This window comes from Mucor mucedo, assembly GCF_025094135.1.
Source record: "Mucor mucedo strain NRRL 3635 chromosome Unknown EV154scaffold_165, whole genome shotgun sequence".
In the NCBI taxonomy this organism is placed as follows: Eukaryota; Fungi; Mucoromycota; class Mucoromycetes; order Mucorales; family Mucoraceae; genus Mucor; species Mucor mucedo.
The window spans coordinates 38,565-62,092 of NW_026252449.1; the positions used below are offsets into that span (position 1 = coordinate 38,565).

The window sequence follows — 23,528 nt, forward strand, 5'->3', positions numbered from 1 at the left end:
GATGACTGTGGCGCATATGCTCGTATGTAGAGAAAACAAAATATTTTAGTCTATTACTTTGATGATGAGAATTTAAAAAAGTAAAATACAACTACAGATAAGCATGTATTATAAAAGATACACACATAATGTTTTTTAAAAAAACACGTTGAAGCACAGATTTGTGCATGCGCAAGTAGCAAATTGCCATTTTGCAAGAGACAAAAACATCTGAGGTTATTTTCTGGCTGAAGGTTAGCAGGTAATAATGAAGAGCGAAGTTTATACATGGTTTTCTGTGCTTGACGGAGGCTGTCAACGACAACAAGAATGATATCTTTGTCGCCCTTCACTATTAAAAAGTCGGCAATATCCCATTGGTGAAGACGCACGAGGGGTAAGATATTGCGGAATCTCTTTAAAGCGATGGGTAGGAGAGGAATTGGGTGTCGCCACACCACAAACACACCAAAAAAAAATAGAAGATCATTTATTACAAAAAAAAAGAAGAGTTTTTATAAGAAGTATCCTATCCTGCGTAACAATCAATCATATTATTATTGGCTCCAACACTTGGTCTATATTCCATTTTTTCTTTTTTATAGTATCACATATTTGAAGCTTGTCCAATAATGATTTTTTTTTCTGTTGCCAATAAGTGCATATCGGGTTTTGTTCAACTCCTTATTGTTTACGAGCACTGTTTAATTACATGGAATAAAAGTCATGTTCTTTTTTGTTTCATCACAGTAATTCAAATCATTAGATAGAAAACACATATCAGAATTTTTTTATACGAACAATGATAATTTAATACTTGGAAATAAAAATAAAAAAAACCCCTTGACTTTAAAAAAATCATAGAAATAAAGAAAATCCATTTTTCAATGTAAATTGACGGGGATGGCCATCAAAGGAGATGTTCTTTGGTTGGGTCGGGGAGGGTACCACGATGGGCTTTTCTTTAATTCATCTGACTCATTTAATTTCTTGATGCTCGAGCTTGGATACGAAACATTCGCATTGACCTTTGCATTCATACTAAGGTTTCTACAACTCATCCATTCATCTCGGGTAGCTACCAAGGTAACGCAAAGAGATCTCATGAATTGGAAATTTGTGACATCAGAGGGAATGATGTGGTAATCAACCTGGTTGTTGACATAGATGGTGTTGAATTCATGATTAAGGCTATATTTAAAAATTTCTAACCCACAGAATGGAAAACAACTCATTTCCCTCTTGATGTCACTTTCCAGCGAGTCAATGATATCTTTGGTTTCTACTAGCAATTTTGTATGGTCGAAGTCGAACTTTTGCTTCGGAGGATGCATTCGACTAGCTTCCATTTTCATCATGTCGTACTCCTGGTGCTGTTGTCCTTCTTGTCTATCGTAAATGACGCGAACGTCAGCCCTCAGGCGGCTTGGCAACATTGAGCATGAGCTTTCGCCTTATCTCAATCGTAAACCCGTGTTTTGAACAAGCTTTTCCAACAGTGGCCCCCAGAATTTGACAATAAAGTCTTGCTCATTTTTTTAATATTTTTGACAAACATGTATTGATTATGAGCAATAACTTCGGTAATAAAAGCATGGGCAAACACAGTGAAAGCTTCGTCTTGTGTTAACTTGCTTTTTTTTATATAAGTACTTGTAGATGTAATCACTAGCCTTAATGATATCATTTTCGGCTAACGGCTCTGCTCTACACAGCATCTTTTCGACTTTTGATTTCATAGCAAGTCACCTTGCATTCCCCTTTCTTGCAAGTGAAGTTCTCATCTTTCTCCACTGATCAGGAGTGAATAACACTGACTGAGCTTCCGAGTAATTATACGACAAATCCAAAATACTGTTTAAACCAAGCCTAACACGTAAAGTATGAGTTAGCGCTGTGTCTTCCTTTAAAGATATTACATGATAATTTACTTACGTAATAGATGGCTTCAATGTATTATCTTGATAATAATTAGGATAGAGTGAGATAGCTGAGGTTTTGATAATTGCACCCACAGACCTTTCCAATCCTTGTAACAATAGCCCATCTTCTTCTTGGATCTACAATGTATAAATAAGTAAAGAGTGAACACTTAAAGAAGTGCAAAATTCCTTACCTCTGCAAGTTGTGGTGGTTGTAGTTGTGGTTGTGATTGTGACTGGCTTGAGATAATTTTACCCTTTTTATTTATACTTTCAAGTAAATCTGCATGATAATTACTGTTGAAAATAAATGCCTCTTTTAAAGAGCGCTTGAAGGATGCTTCAGCCCTTAGGTCTTGTGGATCATTTGAAAGTGTCAGGAACGTGGCTAGGAATATATTATAGCAATAATATCCGGAGATACCTACTAGTTATACAAAGACAAAGGAAGAGAGGTTTAAAAGTATTTAATAATAATAAAGAGATTATACAGTGAAGGGGAAGGATACAAGATAATCGACATGGAACGGGGAAGGCGACGGAAAGGGGGAGTATTTATATCTTTTCAGATAACATGGGTTTGCATTTAAGAATGTCTTGGCTTACTTAATTAGTCTTAGTGTTGGTTTCAGCTTACGTGGCCGAAACCCATGAGTCATGATTACTAATTGCTTGGCGTCGGTGATACTTGGAAACGAGTCATGATTACTAATCTCTTGGAAGCGGAGGTTCATTGCGTGGATAGTCTTGGAAGGTCCTGGAAGGTGGACACTGGGGTTGTTGAATCTCAGCATGAGATTCCAGAACATTCCAATAGTCGGGGATTCGTGGTCAGGGGCAAAGTGCAAAGTACGTGGTTCATGACAGATAGATGACGTATGCGGAGATTTTGTGCTGGCCTTTGATTGTGCTTGCGCCCGTCGCATACATCACATTTGATATATAATATGTGGCTACGTGTTTCCTTTGTTCCTTCTTTACATACAGACCCGTCGTCCATACATCATTTTCTCACTAATAGAGATTACATCGACCTTCTAATTGTATTGCCCTTTAGATATAAATTAAACTATCAAGTAAAAAAATAAAATAAAAAAAGAGTACTGAAGTTTGTCCACTATTTTCCATTTTATACACATGCTCTTTGTTCGTTACAAAGACTTATTTTATCCTATGCCTTACTTTAGTACCAACGTTTTTATATAACAAAATATACAGGCTCATGTTCCTGTTAACCTTTATTTAAGAATGCATTTTATGGTTTGTATTGAATGCCATCACGCCTTCATCCTGTTAATCATAATATACACTACAATCTTATACTTTCATCTTTACAAGTTGCACGAAGAAATATATTAAGAAGATCAGCTTCTCAGTCTTTTTTGATACATCCTTTTAGTGCTAGCGTTGTTTGCTTTACCATACCCCATTGAATCTTTTTTTGCCTGTGCAGTATTATTCTTTACTCGTTCTCATCATCCTTCTGTGCAAACAAAATGAATCTATCAGTACTGTTCAAAGTCAACCCCCTTGCACTTTTAGTAAGCCCCCTTCATAAAGAAGCTACTTTATTTTGCCATCAACCAATGCGCTGTTTCAGCCAATAATAATGCGGCTTGTCGTTACACAGGATAAGATCTTTCCTATAAATACACTTCCTTTTTTTCATTTTTAAGAAATATTATTTAGTTTTGTGTTCACCTAAAATTGGGATTTATCTTGTAATTGATACTAGTAGTATTTCCTCCTCTTTTTGTTGCTGTTTGTTGTCTATTGTAAATTATACAATCACATAATCTTCTTATATAAACCCGTCGTAAACTCTTTTCTCTTTGACATCTAAGAACTATATTCTCTTCTCATTTCTCACTGTATTATTATCGATTTGCGTTTAATTGTCTTATCCATATATTTTATCGTCTAAGATCACTACAGAAATACTCTTAATAAACAATAAAACTAAGATTGACAACTAAAAGCCTGGTGCTCACTATCACAATTGTTATATAATTATAATTGTCCCTTTTTAAATCTAAATTCATACTAACGCTATATCAGCGCTTATCATGAACAGGCCTCCATGATACTGTCTCCCTTTTCCTTTTCTTGTTTAGCTTGACTCATTTATAAAGACGCTCGGGGTTCGTGTTCCTTGTCTATCACTTCACTCTGTCTTTGCTGACTGCAGTTCCTCAACCCAAACTGATGACTCTATACATGGAAGAAGAATCTCGTACTGATTCCTTCTCATAGGTCTTGGCACTTTAATAGAACGACTTACCGCGTTAGTCTTTCACATTACATTACTACCTTTTTCTTGTGCGTTACATTGTAAAGAGCCGTTACTCTTTAAAAATAAAAGGACAAAAAGGAAAAAAATAGAACCCGGTCTTTTTAAGTGCTCTCCCCTTTGATATTCTACTGTGTGATCATCATAATCAATCAAACAATGCAACTTTTAAAAAAGTAAAAGTAATTCATTTCACATACGCAACATTAATTATATTTTTAGCTTATTTTTTATTGGTTTAAAATCTACATAGGCTAATTCGCCGATATTCTTAAGCGTGCTGCCATCAATTTTCAAAGCACGTAACTTCTCCGTCAAATCCTTGTTTTTCTTAATATAACCAATGATAGCATGAATGTCTCAATCATTGAATCTTCGCATCTGAGTTGTCGAATACAATGTAAAAATTACTGCTGCGCCCTGATTGAAATGCTGTAACAGCAAGTTGAATTTTCTACCGGCTGCTTTCAGGGTGTCGATCTTGGAATATTTATAATTGCATTCTATTTTACATGTTAGTTTTAATTCGATGTTGTTGTTTTTACTATTATTAGTAGTCTTAATTACTTTTTGAAAAATCTACAACTGTAGCATGAAAGCCTGGGTAATCTTTCTTGATTGTCTCACAGAGGCAAAACAAACGGAATGCACCAGCGTATTGGATTAATAATCCCAGATTTCCATATCGTTCCCCGTTATCATGATATCGATGGATATCAACAATATACTTCGTCACCGCTTCTTTATTAGTATCATCAAGTAATTGAGGTGCAATTGGAACATCGATCCTCTTCAATCTGACATCCTCAGCCAATCCTTCTAAAGTCTCTTGAACTTTCTCCAAGTCCGGAAGAAGTGATTTCGCAGTTTGTTTCAACTGCTCTACATCTACCTTATCATTCTTGTTGTGCTCCGGATTATCATTGGTTTTATTATTGTCTTTGGCCTTAGAAATATTATTTTCTTGATGATGATCATTGTCTTTATGATCGTCATCAAAACATTCTGCCTCATCATCGATATAGGGATTCGTTCTGTATTTTTCGTTTCTTACCAGACCACTGGCACTTGTCTCCTCAATTATGACTCTTTTTCTTGGTGTTGCCATTGGTTTTCCTTCAACAGGCAATACTGTTGATTGATCTGATTATGTACATGTTAAGGTACATGCACAAATATACTTTTTTTTTTAAAGAATAAAAAAGAGCTAACCTTTTGCTGGCAAAGTAATCTCTGCTTCATCCAAACATTCCATGATTATTTGAGTATGTTGGTTTCGATCTATAGAATACAATTAGCTATTTTCCTTTTCATGAACAACCATACCATGTACTTACAATGTTGTTTCAATGCATCAAACATTTTTTTAAGCTGGTTCTTCATAGGCTCAGGCATTTTAATCGTTTGAAGATAAAGAGAAAAAAAAGAAAAGACACAAATTTGACATCAATTGCTTCTTTTTAAATGCAAGCGGAGTCAATCGCCACTTTTTTAATTGCATGAAGATTCGATCGCGTACCTGTCAAAACGCGACTTTTTTTTATGCAAGAATACAAATTGAATTAATCCATTGTTCTTTTACGCGTTCTTCCCATCACACCAGCGCGAGTGCGGTATTGAATACTACTCTTACTTTATTACCAAAGGTAACTTTAGTGTCTCTATTCCACGATCCTTGCTTCCACACTAAACAGTAAAAACAAAAATAAAATTAAAGCTTTCATTGCCATACGTTTGAAAAGATGCATGAAATACCTATTCTTAAAAAACCATTTGGCTGTCATCCCATAAAATGGAATCATAAAATCACATAGTTATTACTTTGGCTTTTAGTTCGGATGGACACATATAACCCAAAGACCATTACATAAAAACACATACTACCTGTTGCATTTATTTAAAGGGGGGAAAATAAAAACCGTTTTACCTCAGGTTGGAAATAAATAAAAAAAAAGGACGGAGGGAGGGGAGATACTGACCTTTATCAGTTTATGAAAATAATAAAAACAAAAGAACAGCCTGCTTTTTGTAATATATACTTGGTTCAATGACTTTAATCTTAGGGGCTATAAAAGCATAAAACTAGCACAATTAATATATTAAAAATTGGAGGGGTAATAGTTTTTATTATTTTCTTATACGAGTATGTCGATGATGCGCTGTATAATACCTTACCTGTAATCCTCTTTTTTCTTTATCATGCTGAAAGAAGCAACCATAGAGTTTATTTTTGAGGACTACCATAAGTAATAAAAAATCCCCCTCCCCCTTATGCTAAGAATGGGGAGTTGTTTATAAATATTAAATACAGAGTAATGATATTTAATAAAGACATACCAACTGACACTCAATAAAAATAGAACGTCTCCATATACCCTCTTATTTCACGCACACTATAATCTATAATAGACTCTACATAATGCGGCTGTATTTAATTCTTTTTCTTTATAGGCAGCAGAAATCTATGTGCAGTCAATAGGTGTTACCTGTAATACTAATAGGGACACAAACAGGTCTCATGCATGTATTTTACAAGTAAGCCATCATGTCTGATCATAACTATCAAGTTTACAACACTGCTTTGTCTTTTAAAAATGCTTTTCTGGTGCCGCTGTTGTATTCCTTTGCGAAAAAAAAAGTTTGATTTATACCATCATAAGATGGATGTTATTTTATAAGTATCAGCATGCCCTTGTTTATAACCGACTAGTTTAACGGTTAATTGTGGCAAAAAAATATACATTTATGCAATTTATACGTGTAGGCTACATCTTTTAAATATACAGGTACTAAGGGATACAGACTATGGATTAAACACACAGACAGACTACCCTTGGCATGTTAAATGAACGGTATAAAAAAGGAGCCTTCCCTTTTGAATGTAAATTTAACTATAGGTGTTCCGATTGACCCCTATTCCTTTTGTTGGATTTCGTTGCTATGCCTGCTCATCACAAAAAAAGCCGTGCCTTTAAAATCCATTTTTATACTAGCTATAAAGTGGTAACTGTCCCCCACTTTTTATAAATTATAAAGGGAGCTTCATATTATTCTTTTTTCTTATGATACCGTCCTTAATCAGTGTTTGTCCTTGCTAGCCCTTAATAACTGGTAAAATAATGGTTGCATCTACGAGGAGCTTAGCTGGAATTGAAGAGAGGATTGTGTACCTAATTGGGAGAATGATAACAAAAACGATTTATATCCCAAGATTGAACTTTCTTTTAAATCAAATGACATGCTCTAATTTAATAATAATAAAAAAGGAACAGTGGTAATTTATACAGTTGTTTATTGCATATTTATTTAAGATAGTTATGCCCGCGCATCTATAAAATAGAGACCAAATACAACATGTCGAAGAAAAGATGTCTCAAAATAGTATCCTTTAAAGAGAACCTTCACTTAAAAAAGATGACAGAAATTAACATACAAAAAGGCAAAGGGAAAATTACATTGAACAACACATGTAAAAGAGGAAAAAGATTGACAGTAAGATGCAAAATCAATTGATACAAGGTAAAGATTTGAACCTATAAACAGACTCTTTAACATATTTTTAAAAAAAGGATTAAAACGGGACGGATTGTAATTCAATAGGGAACATCTTTTTATCTGAGACATAACAGCAACTACCGATGGGTTTACGTGTATTACCTGAACAGTTTAAAAATGGATAAAGTTGAAAACCAGGAATTTGAAAGTTATCAGTTGATAAAGTCCATGTTTCGTTTAACAGTATAATATCAGAGGACAAATATACCGGATCGTTGATGATTTGATTCAAGTGAGCATTTTGATTCTGGACATTGTGTGATATAACTTGAAAATGAGATCTTGTGATTAAGACAGTGAATGTGGGAGAAAGAGTGATGGAAAGCTGTCGTTTGATTTCTTTGTAAAGAGCGCTATTTTTTTCTGACGAAAGTGCTTTGGGTGGGATAAACTTCTTGTTTTTGGAAATAAGTGTACGTCCTGCAGCGGTAGTTGCCCGTGAATATCCGACATAAATGAGTGACCTCTTCATTCTATGTTTTGCAGTATCATAAACTACAACATCTTTGTAAGTTCCACCTTGATACTTGTTAGTCGTTAAGGCTTCTGCCGGTCCTAAAGGAAATTGCTTTCTGTCGACTTGTAGCTTGGTTGTAAAGTCAGATGTGATTATAAGATAACAAGGTTCAATCATAGTCCATGTATCGTCCAAAATGCGATTAACTTGTCTTAATATCACCTGGCTTTTGCGCAGGATAGCGCCACTTTTCTCATTACTGAATTTTAGCCAATTGCGTAACGGTTTTTTTCACTTGCCGGATTGTTTCTTAATGTCCCAAAATCAATTTTCACCGAATAACCAGTGCTGCCATTTACCAATCCATCGGAAGTGTCGATATTGACTACAATCATGTATCTTGCTCCGATTTTAAGGATTAATGTTTTTAGCAATCCCAGAGTTTTCAAACTGTGAGTGGAATCGTCAGATACCGAGGCAAGAATATGGTCCACATCGTATTTTTTTGGTTAATTACCAATGTTACGATCAAAACCAAAAGATAAACTACCCTCTGTGTTCGTTTTATCCAAAATAGCGTTGTTCATGACACTTATTTCAGCGTTCGTATGAAACAGGCATATTGGTCTTTCAACATTGCTTTGACCAAAATTCCGTACGACATTCAGGTGGGGGAAAATTGGTTGGCCATTGTTCAATTTGATCTTTTCTTCTTCTGTCATGCGGAGAACTCGGCTTTCGAACAACTGTATGTCATTTGGTGTCATCCCACCAATGGCCTTGTTGTTCCATGCAATTGCAAAGCGCAAGTCGTCCCTTTGCCTCGCAATTTGGGTCAGCTTGTCAATTTTGAGATCCTTCCATCAGTTATTACCCAATACTGCAAGATAAGGGTCTTTAGGTAAATTTGTTGAAAAGAGAGGCGAGGAAATGACCGGCGGGAGCTGGAAAAAGACACCAAAAACAATAACAGATTTTCCACCAAATGGGACGGATTCATCAAAAATGTCTGGAAGTCTTTTGTCAATCCAAGAAAACATGAAATTTCCGACCATGCTAATTTCATAAATAATTAAAATCTTCAAATATTTTAATGCAACTGCCATGGAGTGGCTGACGTCTGCAGAAAGAATGTTGACACCACCACAACCATACTGGTTTACTGGAAGCTGAAATGCGCCATGTAGGGTTTCGTCATTGATATTGAAAGCAGCTTTACCGTGGGTGCGGTAAGCAAAACAATCGGTGTGTTTATTTCTGTGTCCCTTTCACCGTCGAATTCCACATTTATACTTTCATACAATGATTTAATTGGCATTCGTTTTCCTACACCGGCACCACCACTAACAAAATCACGAAATGTTGCAAAGGTACGTACTGACTCGTTGTCACTACTAAACATGCGGATTGTCACTCTATCACGATTGTATCTTATATGATTTAGGATGTGACTGAAATATTCGCGTTGTTTTGTGTTCAACTTGGATACCAGCTCGTAAAATTCAGCCTTAGATAGCCGGTCAGGTAACTTGAATTTTTCCAAGTACGTTTTTTGGCTGTTGTCTCTCGAGTTATTGTGTAAAAGATCATCACCAAGATCGTTGCTTCGATGATAGTTACCCTCATTAGAGTCATCAATGTCCAAAGTATATCGACCAAAATTATTAATGATATCGCCTGGTACTTCAGTATTTTCTTCATCTTCAGAACCACCATTAATATGATCGGCCGTCTCTTTATTCAATTGTTCGATGTAAATGTCCAACGTACCATCGGCAATAGCACAAAATTCTTTTTCCCGCTCCATAACCAAATTTATGTTAGCATTGAATACATCTTCATGTATTATGTCTAACAATTTTTTTCTTCATCTCTCCAAGGGTTATATAACTTGATCAAGGTTCTAAAAAATTCGGAAGGCTCTTTTTGAAGGTTGAATTTGTAGTACCGGATAACTTTTCACTTGGCTCTACAAGTTAAAAATCCACAATCATTTTTAAGAACAAATACTTTTCCTGCAGGACCGCCCAAGTAATGTATCAAGCGGGGGGCCATCATCACCAGATCCATCAGGTAAGTTGATATCAGAAAAGTTCCTATCATTATTATCATCACCATCATTTTCTTCTTGACTGGTGTTGCGTTTCCTCTTTGGTAATTTTCGACTAATTTCATAATAGGCAGCAAACTGAGCCAAATTAATGTCTTCTGGGCAATCAGGTCTATTCGTATAATTATCAGTTAAACTAGGCACAAAACAGTTAATTGAATCAGGGTTCAATTTGGCTAGTTCCTCTTGACTTTTAAGAATGTGTTTCGATTTGTTGGTCTCGAAGTAGGTGTTGTGTTTTGAGGTAAGTAAAAATTATAAGGCAGTTTATGAATAATTTGAGACTGTTTATAAGATTGTCTTTATTATGAAATAAAATGAACAAGTATTTATATAAAAAAGACTATCTGCTGTACCACTATCTTTAGTGTATCTTTGAAGTTGTTATCATTTTCCCAGTGTGTATCCTGTTACCTTTAACTGCTTATTTTGTAAATATGTTACACTTGGAATTACTGTCATCTTAGACACATTGTACTTCCATATCTTTAGTAAGCCTTTGTCACTGTGTTCTTGTAACCTTGTGATATGATAGTACTAACTATCTATATTGTGTAATTGATTCCTTAATCATTCTTAATGTATTTATGTCATAGATATGGATTTATTTAATGTAGCAACAATATAGCAGATCACCACAGTAGGAACAAAAATTGTCACTGTACTCGATTCTACCATTCTAATACCAAAAAGATTATAAGCGGCTTCTTGTGCAGATTTTTTACTGGAGTATTAGTACTGTGCAGCCAAAGATCGCAGCATATCAGTGGAATTAGTATCAGGATTATTTTTATGATTAACATATATTTCTTCCCTTGCTTTGTTCATGCCTCTATCAAAATTGTTGATATAATCCATAACGTATGCACAGCAAGCGTAAGGATCCAGAATTAATAGAATGTCCATATTTGATCGGAACAAACTGATTATTTTTGGGCTGTAATTATTTATTATGATAGCATTTGGCTCCCTTTTAATATAAAGCATGTTCATTTTGTAATTTACTCTCAATACAAGAACATAATCGCTATAAAATCGATCATCAACAAGATCCAGAAATTCTTCGAATGACGTATTGGAATCAGACAGCTCTTTATAATCGGTATCGAGATAATCCATAATTCCTTTGTTCGATTCCTGAAAATCTTTTATATTTTCAGCTAAACATTTCATTAAATCCAACGGTTCCATAATTTTTGTGCAGCTGATAGGTGGAAAAGGGGTATTAAATCTACATGCAACTTTGTTGCCGCTTCGTTTTCTTCTACATGTGCTTGTATGCCGATGCGTCTGTCTTGTACGTAATAAGTCTTTCCAAGTTTCGGCATTGTTTTTTGAAGCTGCATCATGATGTGGACTACCATCCCATTTTTTACTGCAAGTCATAGTTTTGTCAACAAAGCTGCAAATGTTTGCTTTTATGTCGTCTGCTTCAGTTTCGTTCTCACCGTTTTGCATGGAGAATAAAATAAAATATAAACCAAAAGTGATACTGTTAGAACTTGGATACCACTTTATTATGGACCAAAAATTATAATCAAAAAACATATTAAAAAGTTTATTGATGGTCTATGAGAAAAAACTATGGATATTTATATAAAGAACTCGGATAGTTCTAGGGAGAATTTTAAGCGCCTTATTAGATCATGATGTAATAATCTGGTGGTAGTAAATAATTAACATGTCTTTAAATTTAGCCCTTCCTTACTAAGTATATAAATATTTTTCAGAGGGATCAACAGTTATAACATCAAATGACAAGAATAATATTTGTATTCAGGATCTATTAATATTCTACAGTCCAGGCCCATTCGATTGTATTGCTTTTGCAGAATAAATATTTACTCGCCACAGGTATGTTCCCTGTGTATAGACTCCAACGGTAGGATGAGAACAAGCGGGGTAATGTGTGATCTATGATAAACTTTTATATTTATTATTTATCCTTAATGTGATGTTACAATTAACTTTATTATTATATCTATGATATCCTCAACACTCCCATATTTTGTCCTCTAATACCGTTGTTCCTTTTAACCACAATAGCATGTGTACATGAGGTGATCCAATTTTACATGTATGAATTAAGTTCTCAATTTTTACAGAGATAAAATTCGTACCTCTATGTTGGGATTCAACCCTGAAAAAGTACTCTGAAATTCCATGCCCAAAAAAAGGACCATCTTTTTCAGCCCAAGTTTTCTTCAACTCACGAAATCTATGATCAAAGTATCTAGCACCTGTAACAAGATCACTTTTTAATAATCCTGCTTTCTCGGCAAAAGACAATGTACTTGTTCCTCAGTCATTACGTCGTCGTCAACAATTTTTTTTAGTACGCAAAGTAGTTCGTTCCTTTTAATTTCGGCCGCTGAAATAGTTGCAAGTACAGTTGGCACACCATATTGTCGAATCATAGCCATTGAATTCTTTTTTTGGTTTTTCCAATATTCGGAGGGAGAACGCACACCAGATAACGTCTTGAATGCTTGGTCTTTGCTCAAAAGTAAGTTTACATTATCTGCGTTACCAACATCCTTAGCTGTAAAAGGCATGTTACCATTATCAGTGCTCTTTCGCTTTGTTAAAATTGTGTTAATGTTAGAACTCATTTTCAATAATTGGGTCTTGCGGTCCATAAACAATAGATAATCTGCTCTTTCTCCTGCTATTCTATCGAATCTTCTGGCCATAGATCTTGTCACGGATAAATATGAAATGGAATTTAACCCCTTTATCTTGGTACCAAAAAAATTTTTCAGAAAAGACAAAAAATCGCTATCCTTATCTTTTAAAATTGATAATGGGACTCTGCCTTCACCAAGTTCAAATCTAATATTAAAGTCGTTGTCACTTGATAAAATAGAGTCTGTTGCTCCAGGATTCAAAGGCTCATCCTCAATATCATTATTTTCCCCGATATTTTTATTTGGCTCATCTCCCTCATCATTATCTTCATTTTCTTCGACAACTAAATTCGTTGAATCCCATTCGGTTTGATCTGCTAATTGAACTTCGTATTCGGTATACAATGGAGTAGTTTGCAAATACCTTGCAGCATTCCATACCTTATGGGAGCTGAGATTTCCTCTGATATAATCTTTTTTAAAAATAAGTTTTCTAGCAAGACTCAAGTGAACTACACCGGATGCATCGTAATTACGAGGTAAACAACTGACGGTAGTATCTACGTTTACAGGTACATTTACAATTCCTCCCTTACTCTTGAACTGTCCATATTCACCATTGCGAGTCTAATAGACTGAAAGACATGCCTTGGGGCCACAAGTCTCTACTCTAATCTGGTTAATTACAAAATACAAGGTACTTTCGCCAGAAAGTTTAAACCATTACTCAATGCAATTGTTGGTATCTTATTATTTTTGAACGAAGTTTTGTAATTTGCGCGAAAATAATGTTTGGCAATTCCAGTTTTGTGATTGTAATGTTGGTATGATTGCTGTACACACCATTATCAAGTGGCCATACACTACGTCCTCCACATAGCCATCTGTTTTCCATTTCTTTGTTATCTTCTCTTTCTACCCTTTCTTGATCGACAATTACTTCTTCGATAATAGGTTGAGACTGATCCTCCATTTGTGGGTCGGGTTGCTCATCAGAATCTTCTACATTCTCCACTCTGGTGCGATGCTTACGTTTGTATTCTCGCTGATATTTTTTGCATGTGGTTTTTTAAATTGCATTTTGACGGAACTGCTGCTGATATTCCTTATATGTATCACTAAGTGCCTGCTGTTGTCTCTTTTTTTGATTTGTTTTTTTTTGTTATTGTAGGAATCCATTCTAAATTTGGAGGTAGATCTCGTAATCCTAAAGATTTATTAGAATACTCATGCTCCCGATCCACTGATATGTGACAACGTTATTTGGAAACAATTCTAACGAGTAGTATCCATATAATTCAAGGCGGAAAACTAAGTATAGATCTATTCCAAAACCAGAAAGGTTGGCTCATCATTAAAACTCAGGAGAGTTGTGCAATATAAAAAGGATCAATTATTTCATAGCAGCAGAGTTCTTTTAGTCTACTTTTACCCCTAATAAAAATATACTTTTATCTCATTACTTTTCTATGTAATATTTTGTCAAATACCACAAAAATTTTAAATAACTTGTTTGCAAACACACAAAGTACACCAAAAAATTGAACCTCCGACAGTTTAAAATTAAAAATATTTTAAGCTCCGAGGTCCACCGTATAAGCTTAACTATGACAGAAAACCAAGTAATAGAGCATCAACCCCTACCATTTTACGGGTAAATCAGCGCCATAAAAGAATATCAAGAACTATCAAATTATTCCCAAAAAAGCCCTTAGACCCTTTGGTCAATTTCTGCCGATATTATATTCATACCAACAATATAAAGTATTTGAACAGTGAATCTTCATGCCCTCCGTGGCCAAACAGGGAAAGCGAGCGGCATGCATCGACGAGAGTGTATGTTCGACACCCGAGTACCTGTTTGTTTTATTGTTATTATTTTTTTTATTTTTTTAATAGGGCCCAGGCTTAGGCTTTAAGATTTTTTTAGGTGCACGTAGCAAGCATATTTTAAACTTTGACAGCCAATTACTCGCGACCCTGCGTTGCGATTTTTTTCTCTTTAGCATATTCTTGTTCAGAATTTCCAGGGCTTTCAGAAAAAGTAATTTATGTTGGCCGGCATATTTCTCAGGAAGCCTCTTATCGCTTGATATCGTTAATCAAAGATTTGTACGCGATTTTTAATTATTTATATATCAATTTTAGACTTACTTCATAAACAATGACTGTTTGGTTTTCATATTTTGTTTCAACACGAGCTAGTCAATTATAATACTGTTACAAGTACAGTGCATCTATTTTATAATGAACAATTTTTTGCTCCGATTTCTAAAAAAAAAAGAAAACGCTATCTCTTCGATGAATTTAACATATATCGAAAATCCGGCTCTATTATGTTCTTTATTAGAGAGTTCTTCATAAATTAATAGAGCCCGATTTTTTTCTTTTCACATAAAATGTTTTAGAGATGGCAAAACAAAATCTGCCATTTACAGTGGGGAGACCCAAAGATGTCCGGGAGGCGTTTTACAGTGCAAAAACTAATAAAAATCTACCAGATAACCCCGGGTAAACATTTTCCCGTGATAAATTAGATTCTTCTGCCAAAATATATGAAAATCAACAGTTCAAAAATCGGACTTCTAAGTTCTGAAAATGTCCGTTTTAACGAAAATTGTTCATTATAAAATAGATGGACTGTACTACTTGTTGAAGCATATGGTATAATTAATAGGTCTTCTGGAACATCAACATTTTTGCTAATTTCTGTGGTTTTCTGATCAATAATTGTTTTCTGATCGTAATGTGTGGTGGATAGATACTCTATATAAAGCTAGAACTATTATAAAAAGGCTTATTACTGTGTCCGTCAAACGTTTAGCGTATTTGTCACAAGTATTTTAGGGCTTCTATATTTGACAGTGTCGTGTCTTACTTTCTTAATGGTAGGGACTTTTTTTAACAATTTACTTAGAAAGCCCAGGCTATTGGCATTTTATTACAACTATTCCCTACGTCTTTATAAATTGTTTGGGACTTCTGAGAAATATGTTTTTACTTTTATGTGAATTATACTTTTACTAAAGTATCTTTTTGCTGTTGACGGGTACTTGTTATTTTGTTTTCGTATTTACTCCATGAACGTGAAAGTTTTTTCTAAACTGTTTAAATGGCGTCAGTCCTTTACAAGTGTCGAAGAAAATATTTTTTGGTTATATTGTCGGATTTTGTATGTATTTAAAAAATTCTAAAGTAAATACGGTGGCAATTCCGTAGCTGTTTAACCCATATCCAGTGGAGATATTTCTTTTATCATGCTAAAACTATTCCAATTATTTATCAGTACTGGTTGTTAGCAAAAAAATATCTACCATACGAATTGGTGATATTTGTAATAACTTCTTCCGTACTTGCTAGTATTTAAGCACGTCTTCCCATTTTCCATCCAAAAAAATATGGAAGTAGCAAGTTAATTTCAAGTGACTCCTACTTATAATATATTCTATACACTGCATCACTTGATTCTTGGTAATTTATAACATGAACGTATTAGTTATGTGGTCAAAACTGATTATATCATTTTTGTACTAGTTTTAGCCGTATTTTCGTAAAAATGTTAAATTTCATTTGATGGACAACTCTGTTTTCGGAAGCAAGTATTCTTCTGTCTTTCCTGTCTGCCTTTCAGCTCTTGACAATTCGCCAATTGTAAATTAATGAGAAATCAAAACAAGCGAACTATTTTACGCAATTTGATAAATATCCCCAAAATAGGGTCATCCACTCAAATATTCCGGTGTCAAGCTGATATTTCGCTCCTAATACAGGGAGATAGAATCTCATCCTTCGCGCCAAAGGTTACCGTGCGGCTATGGAACGCTCATTAACTGGAATTTATTTATTAATTCTTATAACGCTCTATAGAAAAAATTGTCGTTGCTCACAAATGTTTGTGTCGATTATCCTTCAAACTGGATTATTACACGTTAGTAAACGTATATCTAAACGATGAGTCTAACATTACACTCTATTCATATAACGTCGGACCCATAAAAGTCATAAAACCGAATAATCAGCTTTGCCCAAAAATATGCCATAAGCAAGTCACGAAGGCATTCGATATAACTTTACGTAGTTTTAACTTTCATTCGGGGTTGCTATGTCCGGCAATGCTGGGCTTTCAGAGGCAAGAATATTGCAGTGCACCTAGTGTATAACACTAAAACGTAAATAAGCCAAAGGTATCACCGTTCTTTGGGACAAGAGTAGAACCATTTAAAAGAGCTCATGTGTTTACGTCGGATAGTTTCTTACATTTGTCGATCCTAGTTTTGTCCGGGGTTGCTAAATACACCAATACTAGACCAGTTTCCAAAAAACTGATGACATTAAAGCAGTATTGGACTAAAGAAATATGCTGTAGACTCAAAAATGTTTCATTAAGGGTTATGGAAAAAATGGTTTCACTTCTTATATAAAAGATAATAACTTATACATTTTTTATGACGAGCTTTTAACCGGATCAATAACTTAATAATAACAAAAGACAATAAATTAAAAATGATCGCAAAGTGTCCCTATGATATCAGTATGTGATGTCATTACAAAATACGAAAACTTCAAACGCTTACGATAAATTGGATGGCGCTGTATATCCGTTTTTGAAATTGAACTCACGTTTAAGTATGTTCTGATATGATTTGCGACTTACCTTATATGTGAAGTTGACTCAGATCATCCCCATACTAGTTTAGAATGCTTGAACCATTTCGGAACAGTTCTAATTTCTTATAATCTATTTTGGTCATTAGTTTAATGTAATCAGGAAACCCTTAAGTATCGGATCTGTAGGGATAACGGACCGGAGTACCCTGAATTCAACGGATTTTCGGGGATAACGGACCGGAGTGCCCTGAAGTCAACGGATTTTGAGGGATAACGGACGGGAGTACCCTAAAGTCAACGGATTTTAAGGGATAACGGACCGGAGTACACTGAAACCAACGGATTTTGAGGGATAACGGACCAGAGTACCCAAACCTATTGGATCTTCACGGATAACGGACCAGAATTCTCAGATTTGTATGATTTAGGCTGCTGACATGAAACAAAATATATTGAGATCTTAAATAGGAGATGTACTAATATAGACAAGCTCCGTTTTTTTTTTTAAAAATGTTTTTTTGTCAATATTTTTTTCCTAAATTGAATTCTGTCAAAAATAATGTTGTCATTTTTTTTATTATTAATCTACCGCTTAAAAATGACAAATTTGTGGGCATGGAATGTGAAGCCTCCAGAAATAAACGGTCCAAAATGCACTACAAAAATGCCAAAATACAAAATAAAATTTTTATTACTGTTTCCTTACACAACCAGGTGTACACTATTTTCATAAATTATTCGCACACTTGAGTAAAAAAATTGCTCACTTTTTTTCAATTTCCGCACACTTTTTTATTTATTTTTTGCCCACTTCACAAATTATTTTTTGCTCACTTTTTTAAAAACAAATTGCTCACTTTCAATAATAAATTTTGCTCATTCTTAGAAATTCATTGAAGTAAGATGGACCTCAAATTTTATCAAGAAGATGGACAGGGTAATGTTGTGGATGAGCATGGCAATGAACCCGTTGAAATGGATGTTGATGCCGATGCTTATCCTCTCGCTGACACCGTTGACTTTGATAATTACATGGATTTCAAACTACCTGAAAAGCCAAAGCCAACACCTAAAGCGCCAAAAAACCGTTCTTCGGCTTCAACTGGACCAGCAGCTTATTATAAAAAGCATGCAGACGATGTTAAAGGTCATTTTTTTCATCTCGTTTATGAAGAAGGGTTAACTGCAGGAAAAGCAGCAAAGCAACTCGGTGTTGCCCGACGAACTGCTTATGACTGGTTGAAAAAAGATCAGGATCAGATCTATGAAACAGCAAAGCCTTTGGATGAATTAGAACCAGTTAAGCCTGAGAAAAAGGCTGGGAGACCAGCTTTGTTGAATGAAGAGCACAAAAAGCATTTGGAAGAAACATTTATCGACCACCCTTCGGCAACGTTGGATCAGGCTATGGAAAGTCTTACTAGTCGGTTCAGCGACCTGAAAGTAACAAAAACTACCGTTTATAATTTCATGACAGATAAATGTGCCTTGTCTTTTAAGAAAGCACACTTCCATTCGAAAGAAAGAAACTCGTCTATTAACATTGAAAAGAGGTTTGATTGGGTAACTAGATGGAGCCAAACAGACATGGATTACAGCAGTAATTGCGTTTTCATTGATGAGTCTGCATTCCATATTAATTTGAAAAGAACAATGGCTTGGTCAAAAAAGGGAGTTCGGGCTGAGGTTATTCAACCACTAACAAGAGCCAAGACAACAACAATTTTGGGTGCTATATCGCCATATGGCGTTGTCAATGTCAAGATAAGAGTGCCATACTCAACGGTTTCAAAGAAAAGAAAAACAGCTGGTGGTAGTAAGATGCAGAAAACCACTGGGACTGTTACCGGACATTATTTTAATTTTATCGCCAGTACAATTGATGTGATGGATCGTCATGAGGAATTCAAAGGGCATTATCTTATCATGGATAATGCGCCTATCAATACGTCAGATAATATTAGAAAGTTTATCGAAAGTCGTGGGTATGGCTGTGTTTATCTTCCACCATATTCTCCTGAGCTCAACCCTATCGAACAATTTTGGTCCGTTGTTAAGAGTAAATTAAAACGGGAGAAGCTTCTAGAGGCCGAAACACTGAACAATAGAATTGCCGAAGCATGTCAGAATGTTTTATAAAGCGATTTAAAGGGATTCTGCCGTTATTCAGAAACAAAATTCGAAAACTATTTAAATAAAGACCCCCTCTAAAATATTTCGCACACATTGAGCAAAAAAAAATATCTGAAAATGAGCAAAAAATTTTTCAGAAAGTGAGCAAAAATTAAATTCGAAAGTGAGCAAAAAATAAAAAAAATGTGTGCGGAAATTGAAAAAAAAATGAGCAATTTTTTTCTTATACTGTGCGAATAATTTATGAAAATAGTGTAAGCTTTAAAATTTCAAGACCATTTTTTTCCCAAAAAAAAAAAGTAAAAATAGATATGAAAAGTGTTTCCTTTTTGGTTTTGAGGTTTTGTTTACGTTTCCTTGCTGTACAAACAAAACAATAAAATACAAATACAAAATACGAAAATAGTTTTTTTTTTTAAAATTGCCTTAAAAAGGGAAATTTATTTATATAAAAAATTGGCCCACAAAATCAGAAACCGGCAAAAAGCGCCTGTTTGCCCCTCGGGGCTACGCAGGCCAACCAGGCAGGCTATTCAGCCTTGACAGACAGGGCAGACCACGTAGCCCAGACAGGCCACGTATGACACGTATAGCAGACAGTGAATTCAAGCTAGAAAACTCACGCAAAACTGATTCTGTTTGAGCTGAAGCTACGGAAAAAGGTATTAATGTGATATTCAAGTGTCTGTGGTAGATGTTGTACTTACATTTTATCCGTGCTTAAGCAGTATCACGAGCTAATTTATAAAGTGAATAATGTGGTTTGTAAAACGGATAATGATTAATATTAAAATTATAGTACCTTGTAGGAAGCTTTACGCGATATATCTTATGACAAATGAAACGCGTTATGTATTATTTTAGGATGTAAAATAATCACCAAGATATTAATTACGGTATTTCAAAAAGAAAAGAGACTCTAAAAAAATAAAAAGGTGTTTGTTAATGATATATTATTACAGGGAAGCACAGTACAGAATAAAGTATACCTTTATAGATACACATCCTGAAAGTACAAGGGGATAGAAGATTATATTATTGCATAAGTCCTGAAATAGCTACCTTTTTCGCGTTTAAGTTTGATTAAATTGATTGTGAGAGAAGAATTAGTAGAATGCCTTATGATAGTATTGTTAAGACAGATGTTCTATGACATACCATTGTTCATAACCATCATAATATTACAAGCAATAATCACGCGTTTGTGAAGACACGCCACGGTTAAAAACAAATACGTAAGAGAAAGAAAAGCGACCTAAGAAAGTTGGGTCGCGTGACAAAATATCGTTCCGCAATGACGTTTGTAAATTATTGCACCAATCAAATTGACAGCTTATGTCCGCATAAGCTAAGCATTAAACACATTTTTTGATCTGAACGATATATAAACCAAACACAATCCCTAGAGTGCACTTTATCAAAATTCTTTATTTTATTATAAACAACTTACATTAATTTTAAAACACTATGAAAAAAACACCTGGAACAAATAATTTCCGTGCAAAACCTGCTTTACCGCCTCAGGAGCAAACGTGTGTGTTCTGTAAATACAGTACAATTAATCGACACTCTTTTAAATTGCATCAAAGATCAGGACACCACTTAGAACTTCTGGAGGCGATTCAGTCCAATCAAGGACCACTACCTACCAATGACATCCAACAACAGTAAGTGAGCGTCTTCATCAATTTAAAAATAGTCAGTTTGTACTTATCATTATTAGTTTTAGGAATACTTTTGACGAACAACCTACTATCCCGCTAAGCGAATCTCGTAGTTCTGATATGAAGTCCATTGAAAGGTAAAGTTATTTAAGGCTGTTAAATATGTTCAAATTACTTACATCAATATACATTAGACTAATCCAACCTGAACGCACTGCCGAACCGTTGTCTGAACCAGCAAATAAATTTGATGAAAATCAATAAGATGATTATGATGGTGACGGTGCTGATGATGGGCGTGATGATGGTGAAGAAGAATTCGATGGTCGTAATGCCTTTGACCATTTCAACAATGATTTTAACAACGGAGGGGAATCTGATGATAATAGCGAATCTAATAAACCTCCCGTTCCTGTTAACGAGGTCAACAACGGCCCTGATATTGATGGTGGTGGTGGTGGAGATGATGGTAATGATGAATATCTTGATTTGAGTGGTGATGTCAACGACAATCCAGCATATTCTTTCAAAAATGAATAAATAATGCATGCCCTTCTTTTCTTCAAGTCTGGTAGCTTTAAGTATTCAGAAGTCCAAATCAAATCAGTTCTTGATTTTGGTAAATATATGGCTGAAATTGCAATCAAAAAGTACAGAGCTCAACTAGCTTTGGATCCTTCTGATGTTATTTATGATTTCTGTGGTTATCCCACTCCCCACAACGTTTCCAGATTTCACAAATCCAAGAAAAGTTGTATACCTTGTTTTCCTCATGCTCCCCGTTGTGCGAAAGATGATAACGGCGGACTTCTTGTCGAACCTACTGAACCTGCCACATCAACTAGCACATCTGTTACTGCTACCGCAGCTGACGCCTCTGCTCCTGCTCCTGCCTCTACCTCTTCCCCTGCCTCTACCTCTCCTTCTGCCACTGATCCTGCTGCAACAACAAATACAACTGCTTCTACACCCGCTGATCCTGTTGTTGTCGCATCAAAGCCTGACTTGTTTCTCAATGATGTATCTGAACACTTGCGACTTCTCGTAGGTAATCCCTGTATGTCTGGTTTCCTGTCAGATCTTCCTGATCGAACACCCAAACAACGAATCAAGCTCAATCAAGGTGAAAAGTGGAGTTGTGATAGATTGTTTGAGCGTCCCATGATAATTACTGGTCGAAATCTTCAACTCTGGGTATCGGATAAAGTCTCTTTGCTGTCTGAGAGCAATATTCCTCTTCAAGATCGCCATTATTTTAAAGTGGCCAAGATATTCCAAATATCAAAAGTTGTGAACGTTGATTTGTATCCAATTAAATCCGATAATAATCTTGAAATGTGCTGTTTATACGACATCCTTCTTAACTATCCCTTAACTGACCTTGACATCAATAATGTGTTTCGTGCCGAACATGAATCCTTCGATGCATTTACCAGCTTACAACATATAAATGGTGACGATTATCATTGTTCTAGAGATGTTGTTGCTAATACTTGATTGATTTGCGCTTACCAGGACATGATTGATACTGATAATAAGTACAAGCTTCCGCTGCCCATTAGATCACGTATAAAATGCATAAATCCCAATTCGCCAAACTACCAGGTCGTTAGAGTAATTCCGTACAACCTTTTCTCTGATGATACCAGTGGTAATTCCATATCAAAATGGAATTGTTTCTATTCGTGATCGATGAATCCCGCCGCTGTTCCTCTTAGGGTTGCCAATCATTATTTGAATCAATTTTTTATATATGGATCAAATTGTCATACTGCTATGGAACAGTTGCCTTCCCTTGTCCCCGATTTGAAGAAACTGGAAACTGGTCTGCCGATGTTTGATGCTATTTTCAAGGAAGAAGTCTTTGTTGTTGCTCCTCTTTTGTTTATCAAGGCTGACAATCCTTCTCTTGCCGAGGTTTCTTGTTTGAAAGCTTCAACAGCTACTTATCCGTGTAGAAAATGCTTCTGGTGTCGACATGCTGATGCTTTTGATCCTAATAGAATTACCACGGCCGAAGAACACATGTCAGTTCCAAACGATGACTCGGATAGTACGGATTCCTCGATACGTGTTCGTAACAGACAGGGTGATTATATCATGGTCGAAAACTTGATGGACCTCGGCTTCGAGGAAACTGCTGGCAAAAGGATTTTGACGTTGTCTTCTTGAGATCCTAGCAA

The 23,528-nt window shown here is 35.3% G+C and overlaps 4 protein-coding genes across 4 annotated transcripts; 2 read left to right on the forward strand and 2 right to left on the reverse strand.

The window, feature by feature from the left end:
- Nucleotides 1-770: 770 nt before the first annotated feature.
- EV154DRAFT_527457 (uncharacterized protein) lies at nt 771-2,424 on the reverse strand (the record flags this gene model as incomplete). Its single annotated transcript, XM_051603490.1, has 5 exons — nt 771-795; nt 958-1,425; nt 1,477-1,508; nt 1,532-1,652; nt 2,411-2,424. The coding sequence occupies 5 exons, from the start codon at nt 2,422-2,424 to the stop codon at nt 771-773; spliced, it is 660 nt and encodes a 219-aa protein (XP_051451919.1).
- Nucleotides 2,425-4,551: 2,127 nt separating this feature from the next.
- EV154DRAFT_569813 (uncharacterized protein) lies at nt 4,552-5,586 on the reverse strand (the record flags this gene model as incomplete). Its single annotated transcript, XM_051606160.1, has 4 exons — nt 4,552-4,694; nt 4,759-5,334; nt 5,404-5,472; nt 5,529-5,586. The coding sequence occupies 4 exons, from the start codon at nt 5,584-5,586 to the stop codon at nt 4,552-4,554; spliced, it is 846 nt and encodes a 281-aa protein (XP_051451920.1).
- A 15,346-nt stretch (nt 5,587-20,932) lies between these two features.
- EV154DRAFT_556071 (uncharacterized protein) lies at nt 20,933-22,842 on the forward strand (the record flags this gene model as incomplete). Its single annotated transcript, XM_051605329.1, has 4 exons — nt 20,933-21,348; nt 21,405-21,454; nt 21,611-21,846; nt 21,913-22,842. The coding sequence occupies exons 1-4, from the start codon at nt 21,149-21,151 to the stop codon at nt 22,840-22,842; spliced, it is 1,416 nt and encodes a 471-aa protein (XP_051451921.1). The 5' UTR covers nt 20,933-21,148.
- A 279-nt stretch (nt 22,843-23,121) lies between these two features.
- On the forward strand, nt 23,122-23,517 carry EV154DRAFT_569819 (uncharacterized protein; the record flags this gene model as incomplete). The annotated part of the gene is made up of 1 exon (XM_051606161.1): nt 23,122-23,517. One exon carries the CDS (start codon nt 23,122-23,124, stop codon nt 23,515-23,517), a length of 396 nt encoding a protein of 131 aa, XP_051451922.1.
- Nucleotides 23,518-23,528: the final 11 nt, after the last annotated feature.